Genomic DNA, 25473 nt, shown 5'->3' with positions numbered 1-25473 from the left:
GCTGAACTAATGTTTTTTTAACAGGTGAAAATGCTGGTGAACTGAACCAAGCCTAGAATGATGCCTTTTATCAAGCATTTATGTGAAGAAATTTGGCCGCCATTTACCCTGTCCGTGTTCACGGCGTCGGTATCTGTGGTACTTTGCCTGGTCACTGTGCCTGGAAATGTTCTAGTTTGTGTGGCAATAATTAAGGATCCTTATAAAGAACTAAAGACTTCATTCAACTATTTCGTTCTGCAGTTGGCTATTAGCGATCTGGTCGTTGGAGCTTTGACTGAACCGGTGTTTATTGTGTTCCACATTCGGGAAGCCATGAAATACCCGGTCATGGAAAACATTTGGATTATTCACTTGACGTTTTTTATTTCATACACAGCGTCGTTGTTGAGTCTTGCTGCGCTAACCCTGGACAGATATCTAACAGTGATGTCTTACTACAAGAGGCTCTTATCAACCAAAACAATCGTCATGATATCGGTCTTGATATGGGTGATATCTGTTTCACTACCATGCCTTTACTTCATCACTGGATTTTACTTGTTTGCGTTTATATTCACGAACACCGCTCTCGTCATAATAATCAGTATATTAACGTTTTCGTACATCCGCATCCATCAAAGATTAAAAGCTCAAATCTCTCGCTGGCACTGGTTTAAACAGACTCAAATCAAGCTGGACGCCATATCAATGGAGAGAAATCTAACACGAGCTTTCTACACTATTCTAGCAATATTCCTTGTGTGTTTGCTACCGTCATTTATCATGATTTACGTCATCAATTTTTGTGACGAATGTGACTGCATGTTTATTCATTGGCTGAGGGACCTGCAGTTTTTATTCCCGTTGGTGAACTGCTCTTTAAATCAGTTTCTGTATGCCTGGAAAGTACGGAACTTTCGCCGAGCAATTTCAGCGGTTTTGTGCCAGACAGTCTCGTACCAGGTCACTGCGCCGATCATCAACACTAATGGACTGATTACCGCTGACTCTAATTCTGCAGATGAAATGGAACTGATTCCTCTGGAACCTGGCAACCTTCGTTTAGTGGCCATAGATGAGATCGGTGAAACAAATCCAATAACTTTAGCTAAAGAAGAAAGCTTCTTACCATTTTAGAATAGCGTGCACTGAAGGGTAACAAGTCTAGCAAAATTAGTCCCTGAGCCATGAGTATTCACGCGGGTGGTATTATTTGAGGGGACACGATAAACAAATACAGTGCAGCGGAATACCGGGAGGAACCCTGAATGCAGTGGTGATTTCTGCGTTAATTATTGAAGATAACGAAACAGTTAGAAAACAGCATGGAAGAACAAACTGAACCAGTCAACACGTGTTTCCTAAAGGAAGAAGACATTTCGTGTACTTTTCTTCCTCGAGAGAATCCACCCTAATACACCTGTAGAGGTGGCTTCTTGTTTGATAACCCCAGCTAGACTTAAAATAAACCCTGAAATCATGATAGCGTTGCCGCATTCAGCGTTCGGCATTCAGTCAAGAAGTTTTTACTTGCCGCTTCCCTGCCCTCCCAATAATAATCAATTATCCTCTATAAGTGCTGTCACGGATACTCCCAGCCAAGGAAATCGCGCTTTTTCAAAATAAGCTATTGTGGAAATTTGGTTACATTTATTGTCGAGAATTTTGTAACTTCTGTTTGCTTGGGTATAGGACTGAATGTTAGTACTTTCAGAAAAAACACCGATTGTCCTATTTGCAAAGTGAAAGTAAACCCAGCCACAGGTAAAGGTTATACAAGTTCTTTCAGTTTCTGGTACTTTCTCACAAATTCAATTAACTCATATTATTATATGGCTACAATAGTACGCGCGCTCTGATTGGCTGCTGGCGGGCTTTTTCTTGTAAGACCGGGCATAGATTCTCGGCTCGGGGGTTTTTCATGGTTTTTTGGTGGAAGCTACTGCGCATTGCGCGACATACCGACATGTACTATCTTTTCACCTGAGATGCATTCCGATCTTCTGTTGCGCGGGGCCACAGGCGGGGTTCACCCGGTGCTTGTGCGCTAGGCCATTAACTCTCGTCCGTTCGGTCACGGATCTCTCGCCTGTGGCCCGCTCCTCGGTCATCTCAGGCCTCGTGGATCCCCGTATGACCTCACTCTCGGTAATAAGTAGTATATATTAGGCTAGGCTTTCACATTATTATGTAGGAAGATTTTTTTCTCTTATAAAATAAACGCTAAGAATTTATCCTAGCTTTGTGATGGAGGTTACAAAGATAATGTAAGCAAAAAACGGAGTGCAAGTTTCATCATCATCATCATCATCATCATCATCATTACACACGATAGGGTTTAAAGCATAATGCTTGTTGGGTCGTGTATTATACTAAATACTAATAAACTAATATATTTCTAAATTACTACTAAATACTTATATACTAAATTGGATCGTAACTTATATAAAAATAATTAATTACATAACAATTAACAACATTTAAAGTCATTGTAATGCCTAGGGAGTGACTGAACCGACTGAGCATTGAAATTAAGCTCCTTAATGTAATTGTCATTTTTCACTTTTCGATAGAAAACCGAAAATTGGGATCCTGTATTATACGACGAAACAGCATTCCATAGGATGGCCCCCCTATGTCCAATTAAATTTTTTACAAAGTATGAATTAAGTCTAGGGACCACGATATTATTGTTTCTTCTGGCTTTTTTCGCTAAGTGTGACAATGCAGCTGGTGCTTCACCGTTTACCACCCTGTAAAATAGTTTAATTATCCGGAGTTTGTATAAGTAGTTTAGTGTGCTCCATTTCGTGTACTGGTAGACTTCAGCGGATGGCATATCGCGGGGCAAGTTGTAACTGATCACTCTGGCCGCCCTACAATGGAGCACTTCCAAAGAATTTAGTTGCTCTGCATTAACACAACCGCCCCAGACGACAAGACCATAAAGAACTGCTGGCAGGATGACCTTAAAGTACAAATCCAGAAGGGCGTCTCTCCTTAAGAGCGAACTCCTCTTTAAGAGGTTCAGTTTGTTCACAAAACTCTTTTTTACATCTGTAAGATGATGTGACCAGGCCAGCCGGTCATCGATAGTGACGCCCAAAAGGCGAGTGTGTTTCACCCAGTCTATTCGATTTTCTCCGATAATGATCGAATTTAGAGGACCGATATGCGGTTTTCTCATCAGAAGCATTGCTTCGCACTTTGCCGAGTGGGGAGTTAAAGATTTCTCTTGGCACCAAAATAAAGAAGACGAAACCGTATGATATTACTGGAATTACATGTATAGAGTACTATTCGATACTATAATTTTCAGAACCCAATCCTAAAACTGAGATCAGGTTCTCTTTTTTTACCAGAAGAGCGGGGAGGACGGATAAAAGAGCGCTTGATCTAAAAGTTTGGCGCTTTTATCTTCCTCGGCAAAGATTTCTTCTTTTCTGGCTGCTGTATTTTATCTAGATGTTGTTATTGGTTTTGTTACTGCATTTGTGTTCAGGTTGTCTTGTCCCGTACTGTTGTGAATTTTCGAGGGGGGATACTTTTAAACTCCCACTGCGAACTAAAATCCCGTGAAAGACCTTTTATTTCCCTCACTTACCATCGACACTGAACGACGCTAACCAATAAAGTTGTTGATGAAAATTATTTCGGCAATGTGTTGCCAATTATTCCTAACCAATCATGAACTTAAACACGAAAGGAAAGCCGTTAAATATAGAATAAAATGGACAATAAAGCTCAGAGATGTGAGGAAAAGTCTACGAGATTTTCATGCAAACAAAAAGCCATGGTTCCGTTGGAGATTCTCCCTTGTTAGTTTGCATACGAGAGGACTGTTCAAGTAATTAACTCTATAACAAACACTGAATCGAAATTATACGCTTTAGGCCTGAAAGGATTATGCTGTTTTGTTTTCAATAATCAGTTTCGTCCTCAGTTACTGGGTTTTTGTTGTTGTAAGTCTACTTTCTCTTTCGCACTCATACACTAAAGGAGTTACCTGGCATGTGTAGAACAACCATTCTTCTCCATTTCTTCATTGATGTGTCGCATCAGTGTCAATACTTGATCTTTATCGCTTTTACTCGTTTGCATTATAAATTCCAATTTTAATTTCAGTTTCGGATTATAATCAATTGTCGTTGCTCCGATTATTTTTTATCTTGTGTTGCTTCATTTTCGTATGTAATTTCCATAACAACGAGTTCCTTTCAATGATACAAGTAATTATAGCAAATAGCTATGTATTTGTTCTGTGTGTTTATTTTCAGAAAATAAATGCCTTGTAGTTGTGAATTATACATGAAAAAAAAAACACGCGTCCTGGTGAGTCCCTGTGTCGTCGATAAAAGCCAAAATTCTTAATTAATCCCTATCACACCATCCGGTAAATTTCCTAACATGTTTACCACACCAAATGTTATGAAACGCTTTACAATGTACTACCGCAGGCAGCAGCTGCGCTTGTAAGTTTTGCCCCTAACATTTCCTTGTGTAATTATTTGTTATATCTAACACAATCCCTCTCCTTACCGTGAAGTTGTTTTTTACCTAGCGTACATCTCAGGTTCTTACCACTGCAAATCTCGGAAGTAAAGATCTCTAGCTGTTCTAGCTGCTTGTTATTACACAAATTTTACTGAAATCGGATATTTGTTAGAATTAATTCAAATTCAACCGGAAAATGTCACTTATGTTCATCACCAACCGAAAACACGCAAGTAATATTGCTAAGCCAACTAAAACATCTGCCTTTAAGCTTTTCTACAAGGATAAGTGGATTTTTGACACAATTCAACTTTGCCGGACCAAAGGTGAAAAAAAACTAATATTCAAAGCAAAGAAATACGTCGGTAAGACGTTATAATTTCGTTTTAAAAACAGCAGTTCATCTTTTAAGTTGCTAAATGTCAACAACAACAACAGAAAAGAAAAGTGCTCCATTTTTGCAACGACTAGCCAACACAGAATTAATGAAATTATTTTTTCGATATTTATTGTGCAGTTTTAAATCCACTTTCTTTTCTAGTTGTCGTATAGGTTTTGCATGTTGTGATCGATAATCTTTATTACTTTCAGGGATATAACGAGACTGAGATACCGTCAAATTGTAACAAAGTAAAAAAAGCCACTTCAGTAAGCGGTAACCGATTTTGAATGGGAGAGGAGATTTGATGAAGAAACCTGTCCCGCAAATTTCCGGAAAATGATAGATGACAAGATAATTTAAACTGAAAAAAACGCCGCACTCGTTGGATTCTGAATTCAGTTGTGAATTAACTCGCGATGACATTCGGAGCCAATCTCTGCGACGATGTATGGGCACCATTTCCTACGTCCGTCACTACTGCTTGTGTTTCGGCCATTTTGTGTGTAATCACAGTCCCCGGCAACTTGCTTATCTGTTGGGCCATCATCAAAGACCCAAACAACGAGCTCAAATCATCGTTCAACTATCTGATTTTGAACCTGGCTATAGCGGACTCATTCATTGGCATTGTTACCGAGCCGGTGTTTGTTTGGTACCACAGCTCCGAAGCAATGGCACGTGAAGTCCTCGGTCTTCGTTGGTTGGTTTATATGTCATATTTTATGACCTCAACTGCTTCAGTGTTGAGTATAGCTGCACTGGCAACAGATCGCTATCTAGCTGTGACTTCTACAACCATACGAAAACTGTCTTCCTCCAGTGCTATAACTGCTTCTATTGCTATATGGGTTATATCCTGCGGTTTGCCTTTTCTTTACTTTGGCACTGGCTTTTACATGTTGGCCTTCATTTTTGCCAACACAGCCATAATCTTAACTCTTATACTGCTAGTTTGCTATTTCGTTCGCATTGTTAAGAGTCTTAACGCTCACGAGAAACACATGCGATCTGCTCTCGGACAGACAGCGCAACGTCGAGGGCTTCTCAGAGAAAAGAAAGTAACGAAATGTTTCTTTTTTATTTTACTGTCTTTCTTTGTATGCAGTTTTCCATCTTGTGTTATGATCTACGTCATTAATCTATGCAGCACGTGCAGTTGTGACGTCATACACTGGTGTAGGGACCTTCAGTATTTGCTAATACTTGTAAATTCTTCATCTAACCAGTTTTTGTACGCATGGCAAATGAGTAGTTTCCGTCGAGCGTTCGGGAGAATACATCCTCTTCTTGCTACCTGGGAGGGACGAGCGAGAAAGTCAACTGTCTCACAAGCACCTTCAAATCTAGATGATCCTCAAATTATGGCGGGCTGAGCTTTCAGGGTAAAGTTCAACCCTCTTCCAAACCTTGGGTAAGAGAAACAAGAAGGCAACTGAACCATTTTGTTAGAGTCCGCAACTGAAACACCTTTATCATGCCGGGCTCAGTATCGATTGGACTTTTCTACATGATAGGCCAGGGAATTTCAACGGCTCTAGTCCTGACAAAGGGGTCAGGATCTGTCGGATGAGCCATGCAGATTGCTCATCGGTGTAACTAACACGGTTTCCATGTACGTGAAGTGACTTAGTACTCCTCCCCCAAGCACTTTGTCAGATTGCTCCATTCCAGCTATCTGTCAGTATCCATTTATACACATGAGTGGAAAGAGGCAGAGACATAAACGCTGTAGAGAACATATTGGAAATGGTCAACGCCTGAACTCACAAATCGCTCGATAAATGACCATTTTACATATCTGTCTCTCTTTCTCCCGGGGGGGGGGGGAGGGCACTCCCTTATTAGGGTTTAACGGGGAAGTGCGGGTATGGGTATAGGGTATGGTTTTCAGGCTTTTCTGTCTTGAACGGGGTATATATTTCACCTTTTTTTGTCTTAAATGGGGTATCTTTGCATGGACCAATGTCAAACAGGATAGGCTTACATGCCTGCAGAGGTGTAACAAGCCGACTTTTCACAAATTCTTCCGTATTCTGACTTACGTTGATTTCGGCATTGATACTTAGCTTAATTCACAATCACAACAAAGCCAGTGAGGTACTTGTTTATGTCTTAGACCATGCGGGGTATCAAAAATTGGCCTTCTGTCTTAAACAGGGTAGGAAAGTCAGAGGTTCGTGTCTTAAACAGGGTCAGGGTTTAGGAGGCCGGGCCGCACCTTCCTACCAGAAATTATGTCGAGTACCCCCGGGCTCTTGTTAGTTGCATCAATTCATCGAAACAGCATTTAAATTTTTTCATTAACCTTTTTCATTTCTTTATGTAGATATTCATTTACTTTTTTAATTAATTTGTTTGTTATACCGAATTTTGTTTCGTTCAAGTAGTACACACCCCTCAAAAATTGAATTACTGATGCGAGTAAAGAGTAATACTAACACATGCATGCCAACCTTTCATAACTGTGGTAGTCAGAGAAGTGTTTTTTCCAACCGTGTGTTACATGCATCTCTGGTTATCTGACATGATTTTACAAAACTTTCCTCGTCTCATCGTCAGCTTTAATGCGGCTAGCGCCCTCAATCAATGAATCAATCAATGAATCAATCTAATTTTATTTATACACGTGACACTTAGGAGTACATACAGTTCTCGTTAGAATGTGTACGTGTGTAAAAATAAACATTGAATATAAATAAAAATAAAAAGTATATTAAAATTCTCAAAAATTCTCTAAAATTCTCATTTGAGGGAAGTAACCCGTACAAGGTAGCAACCTCGTTCCCAGGGCTTTTCCCTTGGCGATTTGGCTCAGGTAGGTCCGTCGACCAATGACCTAAAAGCCCAGAGTTGGTGAGACAACTGTCTTTTATCTGTTAAGACACCATTGTCGCTTGTTTTTTTGTTTTTTTGCATTTGAGAACAGTTGCATCGAATAAGGCCAGTGATAAGTTTAGTTGTCTTAGTTGGCTTTGACCACCAGCCAACTTGGGTTACCCATAGCAAAAAAAGACAAGAGAGAAGATAAAAATTTATTGTACGCTCTTTAAAAGGGAGGGGATGGTAAAGTTGGGCGGGTACGTTTGTTTGAATCTGGTCTCCCTTGTCCAGATATAACCTTATTTTGAAAAGTATCTGTTTTTTTGTCGATATAGTGTGTATAAATGGAATAAAATTTACACCCCCTTTCAGTGTTACATGCATAGCTATTTTTCTACATTCATTTTTCGACATCGTCTTTCGACGTGCTGTTTGAAAAGAGCCGATCAAAACCGATTCATACCGGTGTTGGTTTCATGCAAATGAGCCCTCAAGTTCAGAAGGTCATACTTGTGGGCTGTGATTGGCGGATTTTGAACCGTCTTGTTGTTTAAGCCGTCGAAATCTGCTTTGCTACTGATGGACCCGGGCCTTCTAGAGTGTAAGGCTTAACCACGTGACTCTCTCACCGGGTTCTCGTCCCTGCAGGGCCGCTTGTCCTTCTTAGCCGGCGGGGCCTTTGCACGAGAATAAGGGTTGCAGAAGGGCCGGTGGCCTTTTCTCGTGCAAAGCACTAATAATTAAGCCCTCGAGTGTGGACAAGGCTTGGGGCGCCGCGCAACGTAGCCTGCGGCCATGCTTTCGATCGGGGGCAATGGCGCGAGCGGCAAAGCTTTGAACGAAACCGCGAGCCGTTGAGTCGCCTCGCTCGCCGAAAACATCAGAGGCTTTGTCGCTCGCGTCCCTACCCGTAGCCTGCTCACAGGCTTCGCGCGAAGACATTTACGCGCGACGCAGCGCGCGAGAAACGCGCAGGCTCAGGTCAGCGGATATTAAACGGCGCATGCTTATTCAACTCCTTGATGTCACATGAAAAAAAAAAAAAAACAACAAAACAACCCCATCCTTAACAGCGTCTCGCACGAGAGCGGAGAAAGAGGATGTTTTGAAAGCTTCAGTGGTCGTCATTCGCTCACTAAAGCGTTATGGAAAGGTATTTGTCTTCATATATTACTTTACAAGTTGTGAATTCTTTATTGGCGGCGATATACTAGTTCATAGTTAAGCAAATGAGTGCAGCGTACCGAGCAAAATTGAGCGCTAATCCCCTTCAGGCGGCGCCGCTGCATTCTGGTCTTCTGTGTCTAGTGTAGGAGCTGAAGGTTCGCATATTTTCACCTATTGCAGAAAAGCAACGTAATTTTAACTGATCTGCGTATTTGGATGCAGTCGAAGCCTTTTTTTTCGATTTTTATATGTATTTAATGGACCAGTCGCCATCTTGGTTAACAGACCGATATGCAGTGCGTGCAAGGGACGGACTGTTTTCCCGCCAAAACGTTTTACATGCCCGTGTCGGTGCGCCAAAATAATCTACTTCAGGTACTCAAGACTTGAGAAGAGAGTTAAGCTTATACCCACTGTTATACCACATGAGTGTGTCCATATTATTGACCTATAATTTATTGGTTTATTTGGTATAAGAAAAGAGACCAGGCTTGCTTTTGGATGCAGGAGCCACAGGCAAGTGCATTCAGTTGCTTTTCTAAACTGTGCAGTGCATTATTTTCCCATACGACATAGAAAAAGCTTCTCTGGTTTAGTTTAGAAAATAGTACAAAATTATCCAAAACCAACGACAAGATGCTAGACATGACAACATTGCATATCTTTTGAAAGACATACAGTATTGCTTATACATCTATCAATGTTAATCCCGAGCGGGGGGGGGGGTCGGGCAAGGGGTGGGGATTTTGACATTTTCCATAAAAAAAGTGAAATACCCCACCGCTGGGACAAAATGATTGGACAGTTAGCCTGACCCCCCCTCCCCCCCTCCCTTGGGCTTAACATTGATAGGTGCATTACAGGGGCGTAGCCAGCTTTTTGAGACTTGTAAGCCTGGTCAATCAGCCGTAAGGGCCACTTTTCGAGGGGGTGGGGCGGAGGATGTCTGCTGCAGAAATATTTTTGGATCAAGACTCTTCAAAGTAAGTTCTATACTTTTCTGCTTATATTATGTGTATTTCATAGCACCTAAATTGTAATATTTCATAGGAAGGATTTGGTCCAGTTTTCATTCATTCCAAAATAAACCCACTTGTATTTTACAGCGTATGCCATTGTGGGTTTGTCTGTCACCTGGCTAGTCTATGTTAGTCTTAAAGGCTTCCAAGTTTGCATTTGTTAGATGAGCCATGTTCTCATCGCGAAAGGGCCCTTTCGCAATTACTGGTAATTGCAAAATATATATAGCTAAGGTACGTTACAGATTGCTTTCGGTTTCATCTTGAAAGCGTTTCAGCCGGAATTTTTCTATCATCATACATTTTAAAAATACGATTGGGCTGAAAGCTTTGTAGGCCTGGGCCTACGGGCCTATAGGCTGGCTACGCCCCTGGCTTAAGGAGCTATGTCACGGTATTTTATTTATTTTCGTTATTTAAGAGGTCTTAACTTCAAATTGGCAGAGAAAGTCTTTTATTGGCAAAATCACGTCCACATAACAAACAAGGATGATTTTCGCGCATTGCAATTGACACTTTCATACAAATTGAGATAAACTTGAAAAAAGTCGGGCCGACGTTTTTCAAGTTTACCCAAACACAATCTGTTTTAATCTTCCCAAATTTTGTCCATCCATGCTCCTTTTCTGGCCTTTCTGTGTTTCTTTTGAGTTCTTCTGGCATTTCAGCTTCTTCTCGAGAATTCAAATTATTTATGTATACATTTTGTCTGGTTGTCCTTATAATTGCATGTGCAGGTTCCAGATCAGCACTATGCTTACGTATGCTTACTATGCTCCCTGTGTGGCTTAATGCCATACACTGTCTCATAAGGACTCTGCTTGATAGCACAGTGGTAGGCAATATTTCTCACCTAGGCAGCTTCCATGGAAGACTGACACCATTTGTTGGTTTCTTTATTTGTAGAGATTATTAGAGCCCTCATGTCTTCTTTCCATGACCTGTTTGATCTTTCAACAAGGTCCCTGTTTGTTGGGGTACGCAGAGAGCCATGCCCTTGCTTGATCCCTTTTTCTTTGCATAATGTTTCCATTTTTTGGTTTTGAACTCCTATCCATTTTCAGAAAGAATCATGTTTGGGAAACGTGTAACAGTAAATTTTCAACACTCTCAGTACCTCATCAGCAGTTTTGTTGATATGTGGTGAAACATAAACATATTTGGTGTGCCCGTTTATGATGTTCGTTGCCCATGTGTGTGGGTCACTGCATTTGGCATGGACAGTTTCTGAAATCCATTTAGTCAATAAATCTCCAAATGAGAAATAAAACGAGGAGAGTGAAAAGGTTTTTCTACGACTTTATACCCCATTTACATGCGCAAAAAAAATCAGCACGGCAAATTTGTGGCACCGTGCCAACAATTTTGGGCACGGCTCTCCCAATTATTGACATGTAAACATACCAGTCCCAAAAAAATTGTGGCACCAGTGCCCAATTTTTGGGGGTGCTGAGACTACCTTGCTGTATTGTGGAACTTCCAAAGAAAAAAAGTGAGCAAGAACTGAACAAATTGAAGGTTTGTTTACAACTGGCATATAATGGTCTTAAATTTAAAAAATATTTTCCCAAAAATGTTTGTTTTCTCCTGCACAGAAACAAACTATTCATTTAGTTCGGAAGCCCAGAATATAAAAGTACAATTTAAATGAACTATGATTACAACTAAATTTTTTTAATTCCTTTAGCTACTAAAACTTTCTTTGCAGTCGCAAGTTTAAAATTAATGTTTAATAGTGTGAGGGGATACACTCCCTTGTTTTCAAGTATGAAGCGATTGAAAATGTTCTTCTAGCTGCTCGTTTGTTTTAATAATCACTGGGAAGCGCAACATAAAATCCACATCTTTGATGAGAACAATCTGGAAGTGGTACATTACAAGTATAAATTTTTTTGCAAAACTTAAAGTTATAAAGAGGACACTACAGGTTTTGGAAGATTGGAAGAGGAGGGAAACTGGTTTTAAGCTTTCTTTTTTTTGTTAACGCTCAAAAATTAACACCCACTGAGGGCCTTTGTTTAGTCACTTGTTTGATTTCTGATATTTCAGCAACACTTGCGTAAATTATACTATACACACACACTTTCTGTGAAGTTTTCTATATTTGTTCACTGACATTTTATTATTCATGCGATTAGAGTCGCTGATTGCCACTAACTGGAGCATCAAGAAACCAGATAAGATCTTCCTCTTTGGCAATTACTGGTGGCTGTGAAGCTTTTGAAATTAAGATTGGCGACATCTGCTCTACTTTTACATCCTCACTAAACCATAGGCAAGATTCCGGATGTTATTTTGGTGGGGGGAACCATGCAATGACAAACCAAACATACTGACAACTTGCAAATTTGTGCAAAAGGATAGTTTCAATAGTTCCAAATCTTAAAGCTGGAAGCCCTATTTGGCAGATAACACTTTTTTCAGCTTTAAATGTGTGTGGACGTCTTCCCTTTTCTTTATATACATATTCTGGCACAAAAGAGGCTAAAGAATGTGGTCCAGCTAATAATTCTTCTTCTCTTCCAGATAATGCCCTTCCCTTGGGAATCCATTTTTCAAAAGGTGGAAATGATCTAAGTCTCCTCTCCTGCCTTGCCTTGTCTTTCTCTTGATTGTAGAGTTGGTATACCACCTTATACTCCGCAACCTCCTCTTGGTAGACAGACTTCATTTTCATCAAGGTTGTCTCATTCACCTTAACTGTTGACACTCCTTTGGAAGTCTCCATTGGCTCGGGTTTGCTTGCAGTTGGTGTTTGTAGATGAACATTTGGGTCGGAAAGGTATCAATCCCGTAATACATTTCCCATGTTGCAGGATATTTGCTTTTGGTATTGGCACCAGTTGATAAATCTGCAAAACAAATTAAAGAAGTGTTTCTTAGAACTCATACAGATAAACAACTAATTATAGGAAGCTATAAAAAATTAATTATGTACCTTGGCCAAGCTTCATGAATTGTCTTTCGAACAGCTCAAAAACATACTTGATATGTCTTTAAAATCGCTGCTTCTGGAAACCTCCGATTCATTGCCCTTCGGCACAACCATGAATTGAAGCGCTCGTAGGGGAACATCCAGGTGGTATACACTGGCCCAAAATTCTGGATATCATGTATAATGTGGTGTATTATGTGGGTGGTAATAACCTGTACAAATTGAGGTAATTATAAGTCAAACATTGATAATATTAATTTAGAACTAAAGTTTACTCAAAAAAACAACAGTGTCTGTTGTGTGAACCAGAAGTACAATCTCAAAAGTTCTAAATAATGTAAGTTCAACAAACCTTTTCTTCTCAACCTTGTCCAACAAGTGACTCATGAGTCACATCTCAATTTCCTTGTTCAATTTTATGTCCTCTGTCTTCAGCTTGGAAAATTCCACATTTCTGTGATTTTTGTTGATATGAATTTGCTGCAAACTAACTTCTTAACTTTGGGAAGATCTTGGGGAACAATGTCACTTGCAAAAGCTACAACACAACTGTCTATTCTTCTTTTTAATCATTGTTTTTTTTTTAGTTCATTCTATGTCTTCATTTCTTTTTCATAAAGTGCTAGACACTGTCTGTCAATTTCGTATCTGCATCAGCCTCTTTTGATTCATTTTGATCAATGGATTCTTGATCCCTTGACGTTGGTAAGCCTTTAACTTTCAACTTGTATTCTGTCTGTCTCCATGGCTACAAACTAAATGGAACAACAACTAAATGGAAGAGGAGATTGTTATTTAGAGGGTTCCCCAAACCCCTTGCATTGATCGTCAGTAATTTGAAAATTAAAACTTAGAAGAAATAATTACACGCGAGATAAATGCAAATGAATCAGAACAAAACAAAGACCAAAATCTACTTATGTTTAGGTTTGCTCCTTTTCTTTTCTCCCGCCTTTCTTTGGGCAGATCATCTGATGATTTTCGTTTTAACTCACTGTTGGAATCATCCATTGGAGCCGGTGCAGACAATGGAGCAGGCGGCGTGGAAGTGACAAGAACAGGTGACAAAACATCTCTAAGTTATGGACTAAGCCGCCTGATAATCGCTACATCTGATAATTCAAATGGAGCGTCGTAGACCGTTACATAGGTTAGAGGGCTGTCGATATCTTGAATCGCGCAATGTTCACTGTTTATTTTAATAGAGTTCAGACTAACAAATTTTTCCTTTGCCACCGCCATTTTAAAAGTGATCACGCATTCACCATTCATCTTTCATTGCAAACGATTAGTCTCGGTAGGACAAATTGCAGCATTGTTCAAGGCCTGAAAGACTGATCTCTCAGAAGTGTTTCGCGAGGGCGTGAACAAAGCAGAACGCGGACGTTTTGGCATATTGTCCACAAAATTATCTTGTCGTGTTGTTGCTGACTTAGTCAGTCATGCCAAAAAAAACAACTTGCCAAATTCACAAAAATTTTGTTTTTTTTTTCAGCATTTTGCAGAGTGTAATGGAAAGATTTCAAGCAACAACAACAACATTTGGGGGGTTAGAAGCACTTTAAAACGTCAATTACAAATGTTAAATAGTTTTAACAACTTTATTTGAAAAGGTCAGCACATGGTTGATGTGGACCTGTACAAAATAAGATATTTTTAATTATAATTAAATTACAATTAATAAATAGAACATACAATGATACTTACATATTTTCATCATATTTCCCAAATTAGCCACTGGTACATATTCATTGTCAAAAACATCACCAAATCCCAGGTTATGTAAAACTTGCTGTGCATGTGTCTGGCTCTCTGGCATTTCAGGATTTTTGGTCTTTGATTACTTCTTATCTTTCATTCTGGTATACCTGTTTTGATGTCACTCAAGCCAACCTTTAGCATGGTAAACTTAAACGCAAGTGCTGCATTTGAACCCTATTCTGTCTTCATCTTCTTTTCTTGAACTTTTGGTAATTTTGCCGTTGGCCATGTCACTGTTGTGGTTTGCATCAATTTTCCCTTAGTTTGCATTTAACTTTTTCAAATCATCTAACTCCATCATCATATTTTCATCCCAATCTTAATCCTCAAAGACTTCTCCAATTTCTATTTCAGTTTTTCCAATGCAAATAAACCCCATTTTGTTTTCGCAGCATAATGGGTTTGTTTTGATGTGATGTCAAGAATTTTCACTGGGTTTCTTGTGTGATATGAGCAGTTTCCTATCTAGTACTTTCTACTAGTACTTCCATGGGCAGAAGCAGCTAATTGCATTGTCTGGCCCCAATATGAAGTATGCAGGTCAAAAATCAATTAAAAAAAGTAGGATCTGTCCCAGGTCCTATCTAGTTTTTTTACGTACTGGGCAGTGGGCTAGGCTGAAAAAAGCACTAGCCCACAAGAGCAAGCTACAAGTCAGGAATTAGTTACAATTACAATTACAATTAGTTACCAGCTTCCCCTTGCCCATTTTCAGTCAGACTCCCATAATAGAGTCCTTAGAAGAGCTTTTGGAAGTGGAGCTTGCTCTTGATTTCATTGTACGACACAAACCTATATGTGGAGTTCGAAAAGCTTGCTTGACTCCTTATGGATTTCGAACAAATGTTGTCTGTTCAAGTGACGAAAGCCAATTTTGAATTTGCTACTTTCTCAATCTACAAGGGCAAGCGACTAGTTTGGAATTAATTACCAGCTTCTCCTTGCCCACCTTCAGTGAGACTCCCATTATAGAGTCCTTAGAAGAGCTTTTGGAAGTGGAGCTTGCTCTTGATTTCATTGTACCACACAAACCTGTACGTGGGGTTCAGAGCTTGCTTGACTCCTTATGGATTCCAGACAAAAATTGTCTGTTCCAGTAACAAAAGCCAAGTTTGAATTTGCTTCTTTCTCAGTTCAATTACATGAGTCAACTCAAGCTCCACAGTACACCTTTCCTTCATTGAATTGCAGCCAGGGATAAATTTTCTTCCAACTGGGTTGAAAAGACCATGATCAGTGAACTAAATATATAAAAAATATGTTGCATGTAGATTTGCAGAGTTAGATTATTTGTTCATTATGACATTTATTGCTACTCAGAGTTTCATGCTTCTTGCAGGCAATCATCAGGCATTAAAAGATAACAGAATCTGCAAAATATAGAACAATGCCTAGTGGTGTCTCATGTAGAGATATCATTGGTTAAGCCAAGCAAGCACTGTCTTCAACAGGAATTTCTTAGAATGTCTACTTAACAATTAGATTATGAGCTCGAGATTTCTATCGTGTGATAGTTGATGAGGGCGAAGCCCGAATCAACTATCACACATAGAAATCGAGAGCGAATAATCTAATTGTTTTAGTATAAATCTACTAGACGTTCAAAACTTAACAACAAGACAGGTTCTCGTTTTTATTAAATAATGATGTAAATAAGTCACACAACACGCGGATAATTGACAACTTCACCACATTGCATTGGCTTCTGTGTGCGCGTTTGCATTTCATTCACGATTTATTGAAACCGTTATATGCCCGAAACTGAAGGAAAAGCCAAGTTTTTTATTGTAAAATGACGATTGAAAGATGTACTGGCGTACAAGGGCCCTTGGAAGTCAAATTTTTTTTTAAATTCGAAAACGTAAAAGATCAAAAAAAAGTTAAGCGAGTTGTTCGCAAGGAAGAAACCACATTGCACTGTTTAGCTTCTGTGTGCGCCTTTGCATTTCATTCACGATTTATTTAAACCGTCGTTTGCTCGAAATTGAACTAAAAGCCGGATTTTCATTGTGAAATGACAATTTAAAGATAGACTGACTTACAAAGGCCCTTTGGAAGTCAAGTTGTTTTATATGTAGGAAACTTGAACGATAAGAAATTTATGAAAAGTTGAACGATTCGCCCGCAACCTTGGATTCGCATTCAATTTTGTTGTTTTATTAAAGTCTTATTGATGCATAAAAAAACTTGCAGGTCGAATCTGTTTAGCCTTTCTTTTACTGCTCCTTGATGGGACGATGAAACTGTGTTAGTTCGCAAAGACATTTTAAACTTTATTTCCACAAAATGTCTCGGTGAAACGCATCTCTGAATGTTATAAAATTATAGATTCGCCCGCTTTTAAGAGCGTAAATGAATATTAATTGCTTTTCTTACCGTGTAAAATCTTCATTACATATTTCGGTACAGTCTTTATCTTCTCCAACATCGCCCGGAATAGTAAATAATCCAAGTCCTTTTTTACGGTCAATTTAAAAGCGAAAAAGCGGCGACCATTCTGTTGACAACCGCACGCTGTTTCGCTACTCACCTTCTACAACAGAATAGAAGGTGAGTAGCGTAGCCAATCAGAGAACAGCATTCGTGATAGAACGCTAGTAGATTTATACTAATTGTAGATATCAGTTCGCTTTTATTGTTTAGTGTTGACCTTCCAGGTTTTTATACAAAACTTTTTCCCATCAACACAAATTGCATCTCTTGCTTACATTTGAATGCGATCCGGCTTGTTTAACCTTACGCCATTTGATTTGCACATAATATTCCTATCCTTTAGGCTCCAAATCTATTTACTTAATTTGGTTATGTGCTTATACCAATAGTTACTAAATAAGCATACATGGTTTCTATATCTAAACTTGAAAGTCGTGTCACATAGTCCTGTGTATGTCTCTCTTGAGGTTGATGTCTTGACCTCGGCTTGGTAAATGATGTGTTGGTTGTTGTATTTTCCATCCATTGGGCACATGCTTTTACAATCAGTATCATTGGTGGGATCAGATTCATTAAATTGAGCTTTGTTATGGTTGGAAATAATGGTTTTGGTTCTCAGTTTGAAGATATTTCAGAAAGCCTCTTGTAATGGTGTAATAAAATCCAAGGTGTTTTTTAGGATACATGTAGATGGTGGATAATTGGATTTCTTGTGAATGTACAATGGGACTGTTCTGAACTGAAATTTTTTTTGTTCATTTTGTGAAAGGCGTGTTGTGTATTTACCAAGTGAACACTAGGTCCGAGTGATGACATGTTGAAAAGCGAGATATGTGTGCTCGACGTTCAGATCGAAGAGCAGATGAATTTTGTATTGAATTTTGTTGCGTTTTTGGAATAAATCGTTCATTTTCAGGGAAATTACCATCCTTTAAATCACAAAATTCAACCTAAGAATGATACTCTTCATGTTAGGCACTCAGGTGAAACTGAACTTGGTACTGTTGGTTTTGTTGCAGCAGTCATTTTACCAGGTAAACAATGTGGGCTCCAAAATGGTCCAAGACAAACAAACTTCTTTTACTGAGAAAACTGCTGGGTCGCAATTGCCATACTTTCTTGGTCCACAGCTTTTTGCTGTTTGCATCCATCCAGCCCTTAGGATGATGATGCACAACTTCATGTACACCTGAAAGAAACTTCTCTTTTGGTTGGTTCTTTTGCTTGAAAATGATCATCGGCTTCAACATTGTACTGTCGCCAGCTAGAAAGGAAAGGACGACTCTGAAGTGGGACTTGTGCCCAGTTGTACTGAGAGATATGGTTTTTACTCCTCATGCATTGTCTGTTCTCACTGATGGCATGTCAAACCAGACAAGAGTCGACCATATTGCCAGTGTTCACAAGTTCTTTGCTGCCTTTCTGCCTACTGCTGAACACTAAAGAGTGGAAGTCTACAATCTCCTGTATGTCCCCTGGCAGCTTCTGACCAATCTTTGCCTTCTGGTGAAGGGCAAGATTGTTGCAGTGAATAAATCCTGTGCTCCAGTTGTAAGATGCAAGCACATTGCAAGCTCCTTGATTTGGATCATGTTCTATGTGGCTCGTAACATTGCAATGCTTCTTGTGTGCTCCATTCCACTTGGTCGAGCTTGGATTTACCCTTCATAAAAGATGGTATAACCAAATTAGCATGTGTAAGTCCAACACTCTCAGTGATGGTGAATCCCCAGTCTGCCATCCCCATGTCTCATGGAATCAGTTTGTCCAGAAAATGACACATCACAGTTATAAAGTTATCTGAGACCTGACCTCCCCAGGCTTCAGACACAAAAGAAATAGTTTGGCATTGTGGCATCATTCATACCAGAATATTGATCCTGTTGTGGTGTTTGTAACTTGAAAATGACTGTTCTCTGGCTAGCAAGTTTGATGGTCTTTCAATGAAGACTTCAAAGCAGTCAATCACAACAGTTGTTTTCTTTCCAAATGTACACTGGAAGCACTGGGTCAGTGTCTTTCTATGTTTGTCCCTGTCTGGCCAGTACAAAAAGCAAAATAACCTTATGCCCATCACAACAATCCAAGTGGAAAAATATTCCTAAAGTTGTTGACACTAACACAACATACTGGTATGCAAGATACAACAACACAGGGAGCAGATAGTTGAAAAAAATCAATAAAAACGTCTTACCTCTTAAAATTGCGTACTTGTGTTTTTAAAACCTCATTTGCAAACCAAATATAAGCATTCATTTGCGATTGATCAAACCAAACCGCCATTACTTGAATAGTGTCGACCGCTGCTTATTGGGACCGTGTATTCTGTTGGACTAAGTCCAACGAATGATTTTCGAACGAGGCACGAATCAATTGTTCAAGAAGTTCTTTCTTGGCCAAGGTTTCTTTTGCTTTCTTCCCTACTCCAGGATCTGACGAGCGAATGTTGCTCTTGAAGTACTCTTTGCAGTGGTACCTTTCTCTGGCAACAGCCCAGGCACCACAATACCTACCTTTTCCTTTCCCTTCAGCTGACATATTTTAGACATCAATGTCACAAGCTTCATCACTTAAAATTGGGAATTGTTGTCCAACTACACATTTCAAAACAATTGAATTCAGGCTGTAAATCAATTCTGTCAAAGCATGGTAATGACATTCAGAGAACATGGAGACAGGAATGTTAATTAACATGCCAAATTCCTTTTCCAGGACATCAGAGACAAGCAAAGAGTGTAAGTCACTAAAGTGGCATGTGAAATCCTTTTGTTTCACTTTCCTGGTCGGATTTTCCTGCTGTCTTATCAGTGAAAATATTTTACTCCACTGCACACTGACAAAAACGTTAGTTGACTGAAGTTATTCTGATTCACACAGAGAGGTAAAAATGTCATTGACCTTGGCTACTAATTCTTGTGCATGTAGTTCCTCTTTGTTAATTGAAAGTGTTCGCAGAAAAGTGCCATAATCAAAGTCATCAGGAATTTTGTGGAATTCCTCTGATTCCGACATCTGTGATAACAGACTGTCTAAGTCTATTATATCTTCAGCCGGAGCAACATTACAATCAAGAAATGCTTGGGCAATTTTATGAATTTCATCAAAGTTCTCTTTACACAAAGGTAAAAAGAGTTCATCCCAGATTAGGTGGTTTACCTGGTCGTAAAGCACTTGCAGTTTTTTGGGTCTGCTATATCGGTTCTGTCTCTTGTCTGAAGGCCGTCCTCCCATAAGGCCATGGACAACAGTTTGTGGCTGCCTGGCCACAGTTCTATGCTGCTCATGAACAGCTGGCTACCCCATTGGCAGCAGGCGTGTAGTTGAATAAATAGGGTAGTAGTTCAGTGTTGTTCGCTTTTTCTGTGGAGTGTACCTTTACAAGTGAAGGCAAGAAATGCATTGGAACTCTGATCCCTCATTCCTCATCTATTGCCCATTAGGAGGGCGACACAAGGGGATGAGGAAGCCACGTCGGGTAATTGCAGTTTGAGAACAAGAAAAAGAGACAATAAGGACTTCCCCTGAATTACAATCATGTCTGACGTGGAAGGAGATGATGTGCCTACAACAACCAGCATTGGTGAAATGGACATTCCCACTGCTCTTTAAGAAGTTTTGAAGACCGCCATGGTCTACGGTGTTCTTCCTCGTGGATTGCATGAAGCGGCCAAGGCATTGGACAGGCGCCAGGCTCATCTTTGTGTCTTGGCAAATAACTGTGATAAACCAATGTACGTCAAGCTTGTGGAAGCCCTGTGTGCTAATCACAGCATCAACCTTTTAAAGGTTGATGACAACAAAAAAACTTGGAGAGTTGGCTGGTCTTTGCAAGATAGACAAAGAAGGAAAAGCCAGGAAAGTTGTTAGCTGCAGTTGTGTTGCTGTAAAGGATTATGGGAAACAAGGTCAAGCCCATGCCGTCTTGATGCAATACTTCAAGTCCAAGTGCGCCTAAATATGGCATTGACTTGCTTGTTTGCCAACCAAATTAAAAAAGTTTAATTTGAAAAAAAAATTGAAGTTATGAAACCCCTTAAAACACCTGAAAGCCATGTGGCAAGGCGCACCACATGCTTAGCAAAACATCCTTAGATGTCTGGCACTTGGATGTGCAGATGCCTAATAACAAGAAGTTGCTTCTTCTTAGAGAGAAGCTTCTTGAGATAGAAGCTTCCCTCTAAGCGTACAAGCTATGGCGTCATAGGTCAGAGCCTTTCCATGTCTTGCTAACTTGGCGGCTATGGCGAGCTGCTCAGCAATGGCTAAAGCTTTGTAGTCGTCAAAATACTTTTCCCTTCTAAATCTGTATTGTGTAATCCTACAAAGCCACACTGGGACATCAAAACCAACTTCCTAACCGTAAGCTGTGTAAGGAGGTCATTTAAAAAACGAGAAGAGGGAATGTATAAGATATCTACTGGCTGCCTACCCTCGAGTGGGAAAATTTGTAAAACAAAACACTAAGGATAAGCACACAGGGTATTACTAAAATTAACTCATGCTAACTAACCCTGGCTCACTTTTGGATCTTGCTTAACAGATAATAAATTCAAAATAAATTTATGTTACAAGTAACCCTTACCAGAACTACATATATTTGACATATATAGGTTGCATATATTTTAACATATATGTCAGCCATATGTGGCATAGGTTTGCCATATATGTAAGATGTATGTTACATGTATGTCAGATGTAGGTATTTGGAACTGATGTACAGCGGTTGCATATGTGTCACATATATGTCAAACATATGTCAACAATGTGTAACATATATGTAAAATAGTTGTGATAATTCATTTACACTGCAGGCTCAAAAGGAGCATGCATATACATTGAAAGGTGATGCATGTCACATGTAACCTGAAAATGAGACATAAAATATATACTTACTAGTTCTTTTGTATCCGTTTCAAATCCTCTTACTTTTGTTGATCAGTATATATACTCTCTATGTATATATATGTACATTGTAACTGCATGAACATATAATCTCATGCATACCGGTATATAAATTTATGCAGCTAAAAATATTTTTCTGGCAAGTGCTTCAATCAAATATAATTTATTTTTCTCTTTCATTTAACTTACAATCATTTTAAAATCTATAATCAAGTATGCATGGTCCAATGACTGAACAATGATGCTGACAATAAAACGGAGTAATAATTTGTTTAGAAAAAGACATATAAAATTCAAAAAATACAATGTATATTCTAGTGCAACCTGGCCCTAAATATTTAATTGGTTAAAAATATAATGCTCAGGAACATGCAACTGTAACGAAAACGTTTTGAACACTCTTGCAACACTAATCGTTATTTTTAATTTATTGTTATAATTTCTTTCCGTTGTTTTTTTCCCTGTTCACTTCTACTTTCATTAAGTTACGTTACATTTTCCTTTTTGAAACACATCTCCTGCTGGATGTGCATTTGTCTTAAATTGCTTTACGAACAACAGCAACTGTAGATTCTTTAAAAACAGACTGCACAAATGCTGTAAAGTGAAAAGAGAGAATCAACTTAAACTATGTTTGCAGTAGATACAGTACTATTTCTCAAAGCCAGTTTTATGTTCTTAATGCCAGCTAGGTTGTCTCTTATGGAATATCACTGCATGAAAAATTTTTCATGATTAAGGAAGTTTATAATAACCCAATCTCGAGCCCAGAGTGACCCCCGGCTCCGCGATCCGCCAGCGGTTGGTCAGCGGTAGGGTCGCCGGGACTCACTCTGGGAAACTGAATAATAATTCAGTGTCTTACTGGTCCTCACAGAACAATAGAAATCAACACGGAAGTCTGAAAATCTTCCCCGGAAGTAAACTAAACCGGAAACCCTGGAAAAACATTTTTGTTTTCCATGGTCAAATGTTCAGATGTATTACCTTAATTTTGTAAAACATCTAAGAACTCGTGATATGGTGCTACATAAATGAAGCATTTTCTAATTCTACCATTTTTGAACTCAAAAGATACCATGAATAAAAAAAGGACTTCCTTTAAACGTCAATTCTGAACGGAGTTTTAAAACAACAACGACGGCGTCGCCAAGGACAAGGTCGATTGAAAACCCAATTTATAGTTGACTTACAAATCTCGCTAGAACTACTGTTTTCATTCAAATCTCCGTTACGGTTGAAAAACTGAATATCGCAGACAGTGCTCGATTCAAAATAATAACTAATAACGCAGAATTTGAACATTACGCGTTGTTGTTTTGCTGAAAAAAGGAATTGTACAATTTTGTGCACGTGAATTGCGTGCACGAGCTGAGTCGCCGAAATGCTAATTACACCTTTTGAGATCTTTTGAATAGCGTTGACCGGTGTGGCCTTTAACGTCTTTATTAATATTACAGCCATTCGACGAGGAAAAAATTATTTGCTCGAAAACATGCAATGCGCTGTCAGCGAGAAGCCTCTGAAATATACGAAAGTCGCCAAACAAAAATTTTCATCAACAGAACAATAGCTTGTCCGTGCATTTTGCATTATGTAAACTTTTTGCCGTCAACTGCAAAACAGCAACTTACAAACGCATGCAGTCTACACAGGCGGAATCCTGAAAGGCGAACAATATCTTTGATTTAAAACCAATTGCAATAGTTGCAATATAGCAGTATGCTTAAGAAAGAGACTAAAGGAAATCAAAACACCAGACGCTCTTTTGTTAACTGCAGAACGTTTTTGTTACGTTTGTTGCTTCGATAAACACCAGTTCTGTCGATACTGTGTTTAAGAAATAGTTCAACTTTCTCGATTTACTTCCGTTCTGGGAAATTTACTTCCGTTAAGACCTAAGAGCATGCGCAATAAAAACCGGAAGACCAAGGTTCTACCTGAAATTCACCTGAAATCGACCTGAAATTGATCTGATCGATTCCAGTTTCCCAGAGTCCGTCCCGTGCCGCTGACCGACTGGACGGACTCTGGGCTCGAGATTGATAATAACCTGAATAATTTGATTACCCCCCCCCCCCTAGCTTCCAACAAGAGCCCCCACCCCCTTTATGCGGTCTCCCCCTTTATGGCACTTGCCATCTGGTTCAAAAGGTGAGACTTTCAGCATCAGCCATTCCATCTGAACCTGGTCGATGACTATATTGGCATGCTCCAAGACCCCAGAAAACTGTTTGCAGACAGCCTTGAGTTCTTTTGTGCCAAAAGCTGTCATTCCAAAAAAAAAAAAAAAAGAAAATGCACTTTTGATTTATTCGTTTATTTATTTTAGAACTGATTAATTGTATATAAAAATTTCCAAAAGCGATCTTGTCACAAGTTGCTTCAACCTTCTTGGTACAGAGTGGGAAAGGAAATTTGCAATTTGGGTTGCTGCAACAACATCTTCAGAGACATCTGTGAACCTTTTGTCCAATGTTATCAAGATGTTTTCTACCAGTGACTTTGAGTACATGGCATGGAATTACCTCTTGGAAACCTTACAGGTCATTGTCTCACCCTTGAACCCTGCAGAAGTCTTGTGATCTTTGAGGAACTACATAACCATTGTTAGGCCATCCCCAACAAAAGATCGATAGATTTTAAGGTAACAATTTTGAAAGTTTGTAGAACTCACCAGACTGGATCTCTTTGATGTAATTAGCTGGGTACGTCCTGCAGTAGGTTACCATACTCCTTGTTATTTGCATCGAGAGGGTTTGCATCCCTTGAATAATGGTGGGCGTTTCTAGGTCGCATATTGTTTCGTTGTCCTGCGCCTGAGTGTTGACTTGTACTCCAGCCACATCATTCTTCATGGCCTCAACTGTGGCAAGGGCAGCGCTGGTCACGACGGCTTGCATGGTTTTGTTTACTGTCACTGTAACAATTAATCTGATTTGAGCGAGTTGGTCGCTGTTAAAGTCAATTAAGGCCTCCTCGTCAAGGAAGCGCTCACCGATCATAACATAGAGAATTCTTCCAACAGAGCTAATTAGCCTCTCCCAAACACCTCCTTGGTGGCTAGGTGGCAGTGGATTAAAGTGCCATTAAATATTGTTTTTGAAGCAGCTTGCATCCAACTCTTTCTCTTGGTCCTAATTCTTTCAAACTTTCATGACATTGGTCTCTCCTCCAGTGAAGTTTATGCCATTGTTACAGTAAATAGGCAGTCCTTATGTTGCTACAAATCTTGTGACCGCATTGATAAAGCTGTCTGTGGTCAGGCCACTTGCAATCTTGATGTGGACAGCTCAGTTACTGTGGCAGGAAAATGCGTAATGAAGCTTGTGTTTTTTTCTTGTCGATTTGGTAAGGGGTCCTGCGTGGACATACAGGGGCCCAAAATAATCTATACCCACGGCAGCAAACAGGTTGATCAACTGGTGGCTGTCCAAAAAACTCTCATTGCTGGAAGAGGTGCTGTGATCTCTGCTTTCATACTATAGCATTCTGCTGTTTATAGCATTCTTCATCTGTCAGCGCTCCAATAGCTTTCAGATCGTTCAGCTCTTTAAGCTGCAGGAGAATTTCAGCAT

At 39.5% G+C, this 25473-nt stretch overlaps 2 protein-coding genes and 1 pseudogene across 2 annotated transcripts; all 3 read left to right on the top strand.

Annotated features, from left to right (window-relative positions):
• Positions 1-29: 29 nt before the first annotated feature.
• On the top strand, positions 30-1807 carry LOC144641969 (D(1A) dopamine receptor-like). Its single transcript, XM_078500978.1, has one exon. It carries the CDS (start codon positions 58-60, stop codon positions 1117-1119), a length of 1062 nt encoding a protein of 353 aa, XP_078357104.1. The 5' UTR covers positions 30-57; the 3' UTR covers positions 1120-1807.
• Positions 1808-5232: 3425 nt separating this feature from the next.
• Positions 5233-6383, top strand: LOC144641968 (adenosine receptor A2a-like). The gene has a single exon (XM_078500977.1). The coding sequence runs from the start codon at positions 5275-5277 to the stop codon at positions 6229-6231; it is 957 nt and encodes a 318-aa protein (XP_078357103.1). The 5' UTR covers positions 5233-5274; the 3' UTR covers positions 6232-6383.
• Positions 6384-20520: 14137 nt separating this feature from the next.
• LOC144641965 (small ribosomal subunit protein eS12 pseudogene) lies at positions 20521-21008 on the top strand (annotated as a pseudogene).
• The last annotated feature ends 4465 nt before the right edge of the window (positions 21009-25473 follow it).

The sequence above is a fragment of the Oculina patagonica genome, chromosome 2 (genome assembly GCF_052425735.1).
Source record: "Oculina patagonica isolate OP01 chromosome 2, crgOcupat, whole genome shotgun sequence".
Taxonomy (NCBI): Eukaryota; Metazoa; Cnidaria; class Anthozoa; order Scleractinia; family Oculinidae; genus Oculina; species Oculina patagonica.
Note: the sequence above shows the minus strand (reverse complement) of the source record. Positions and strands in the feature narration are given on the sequence as shown.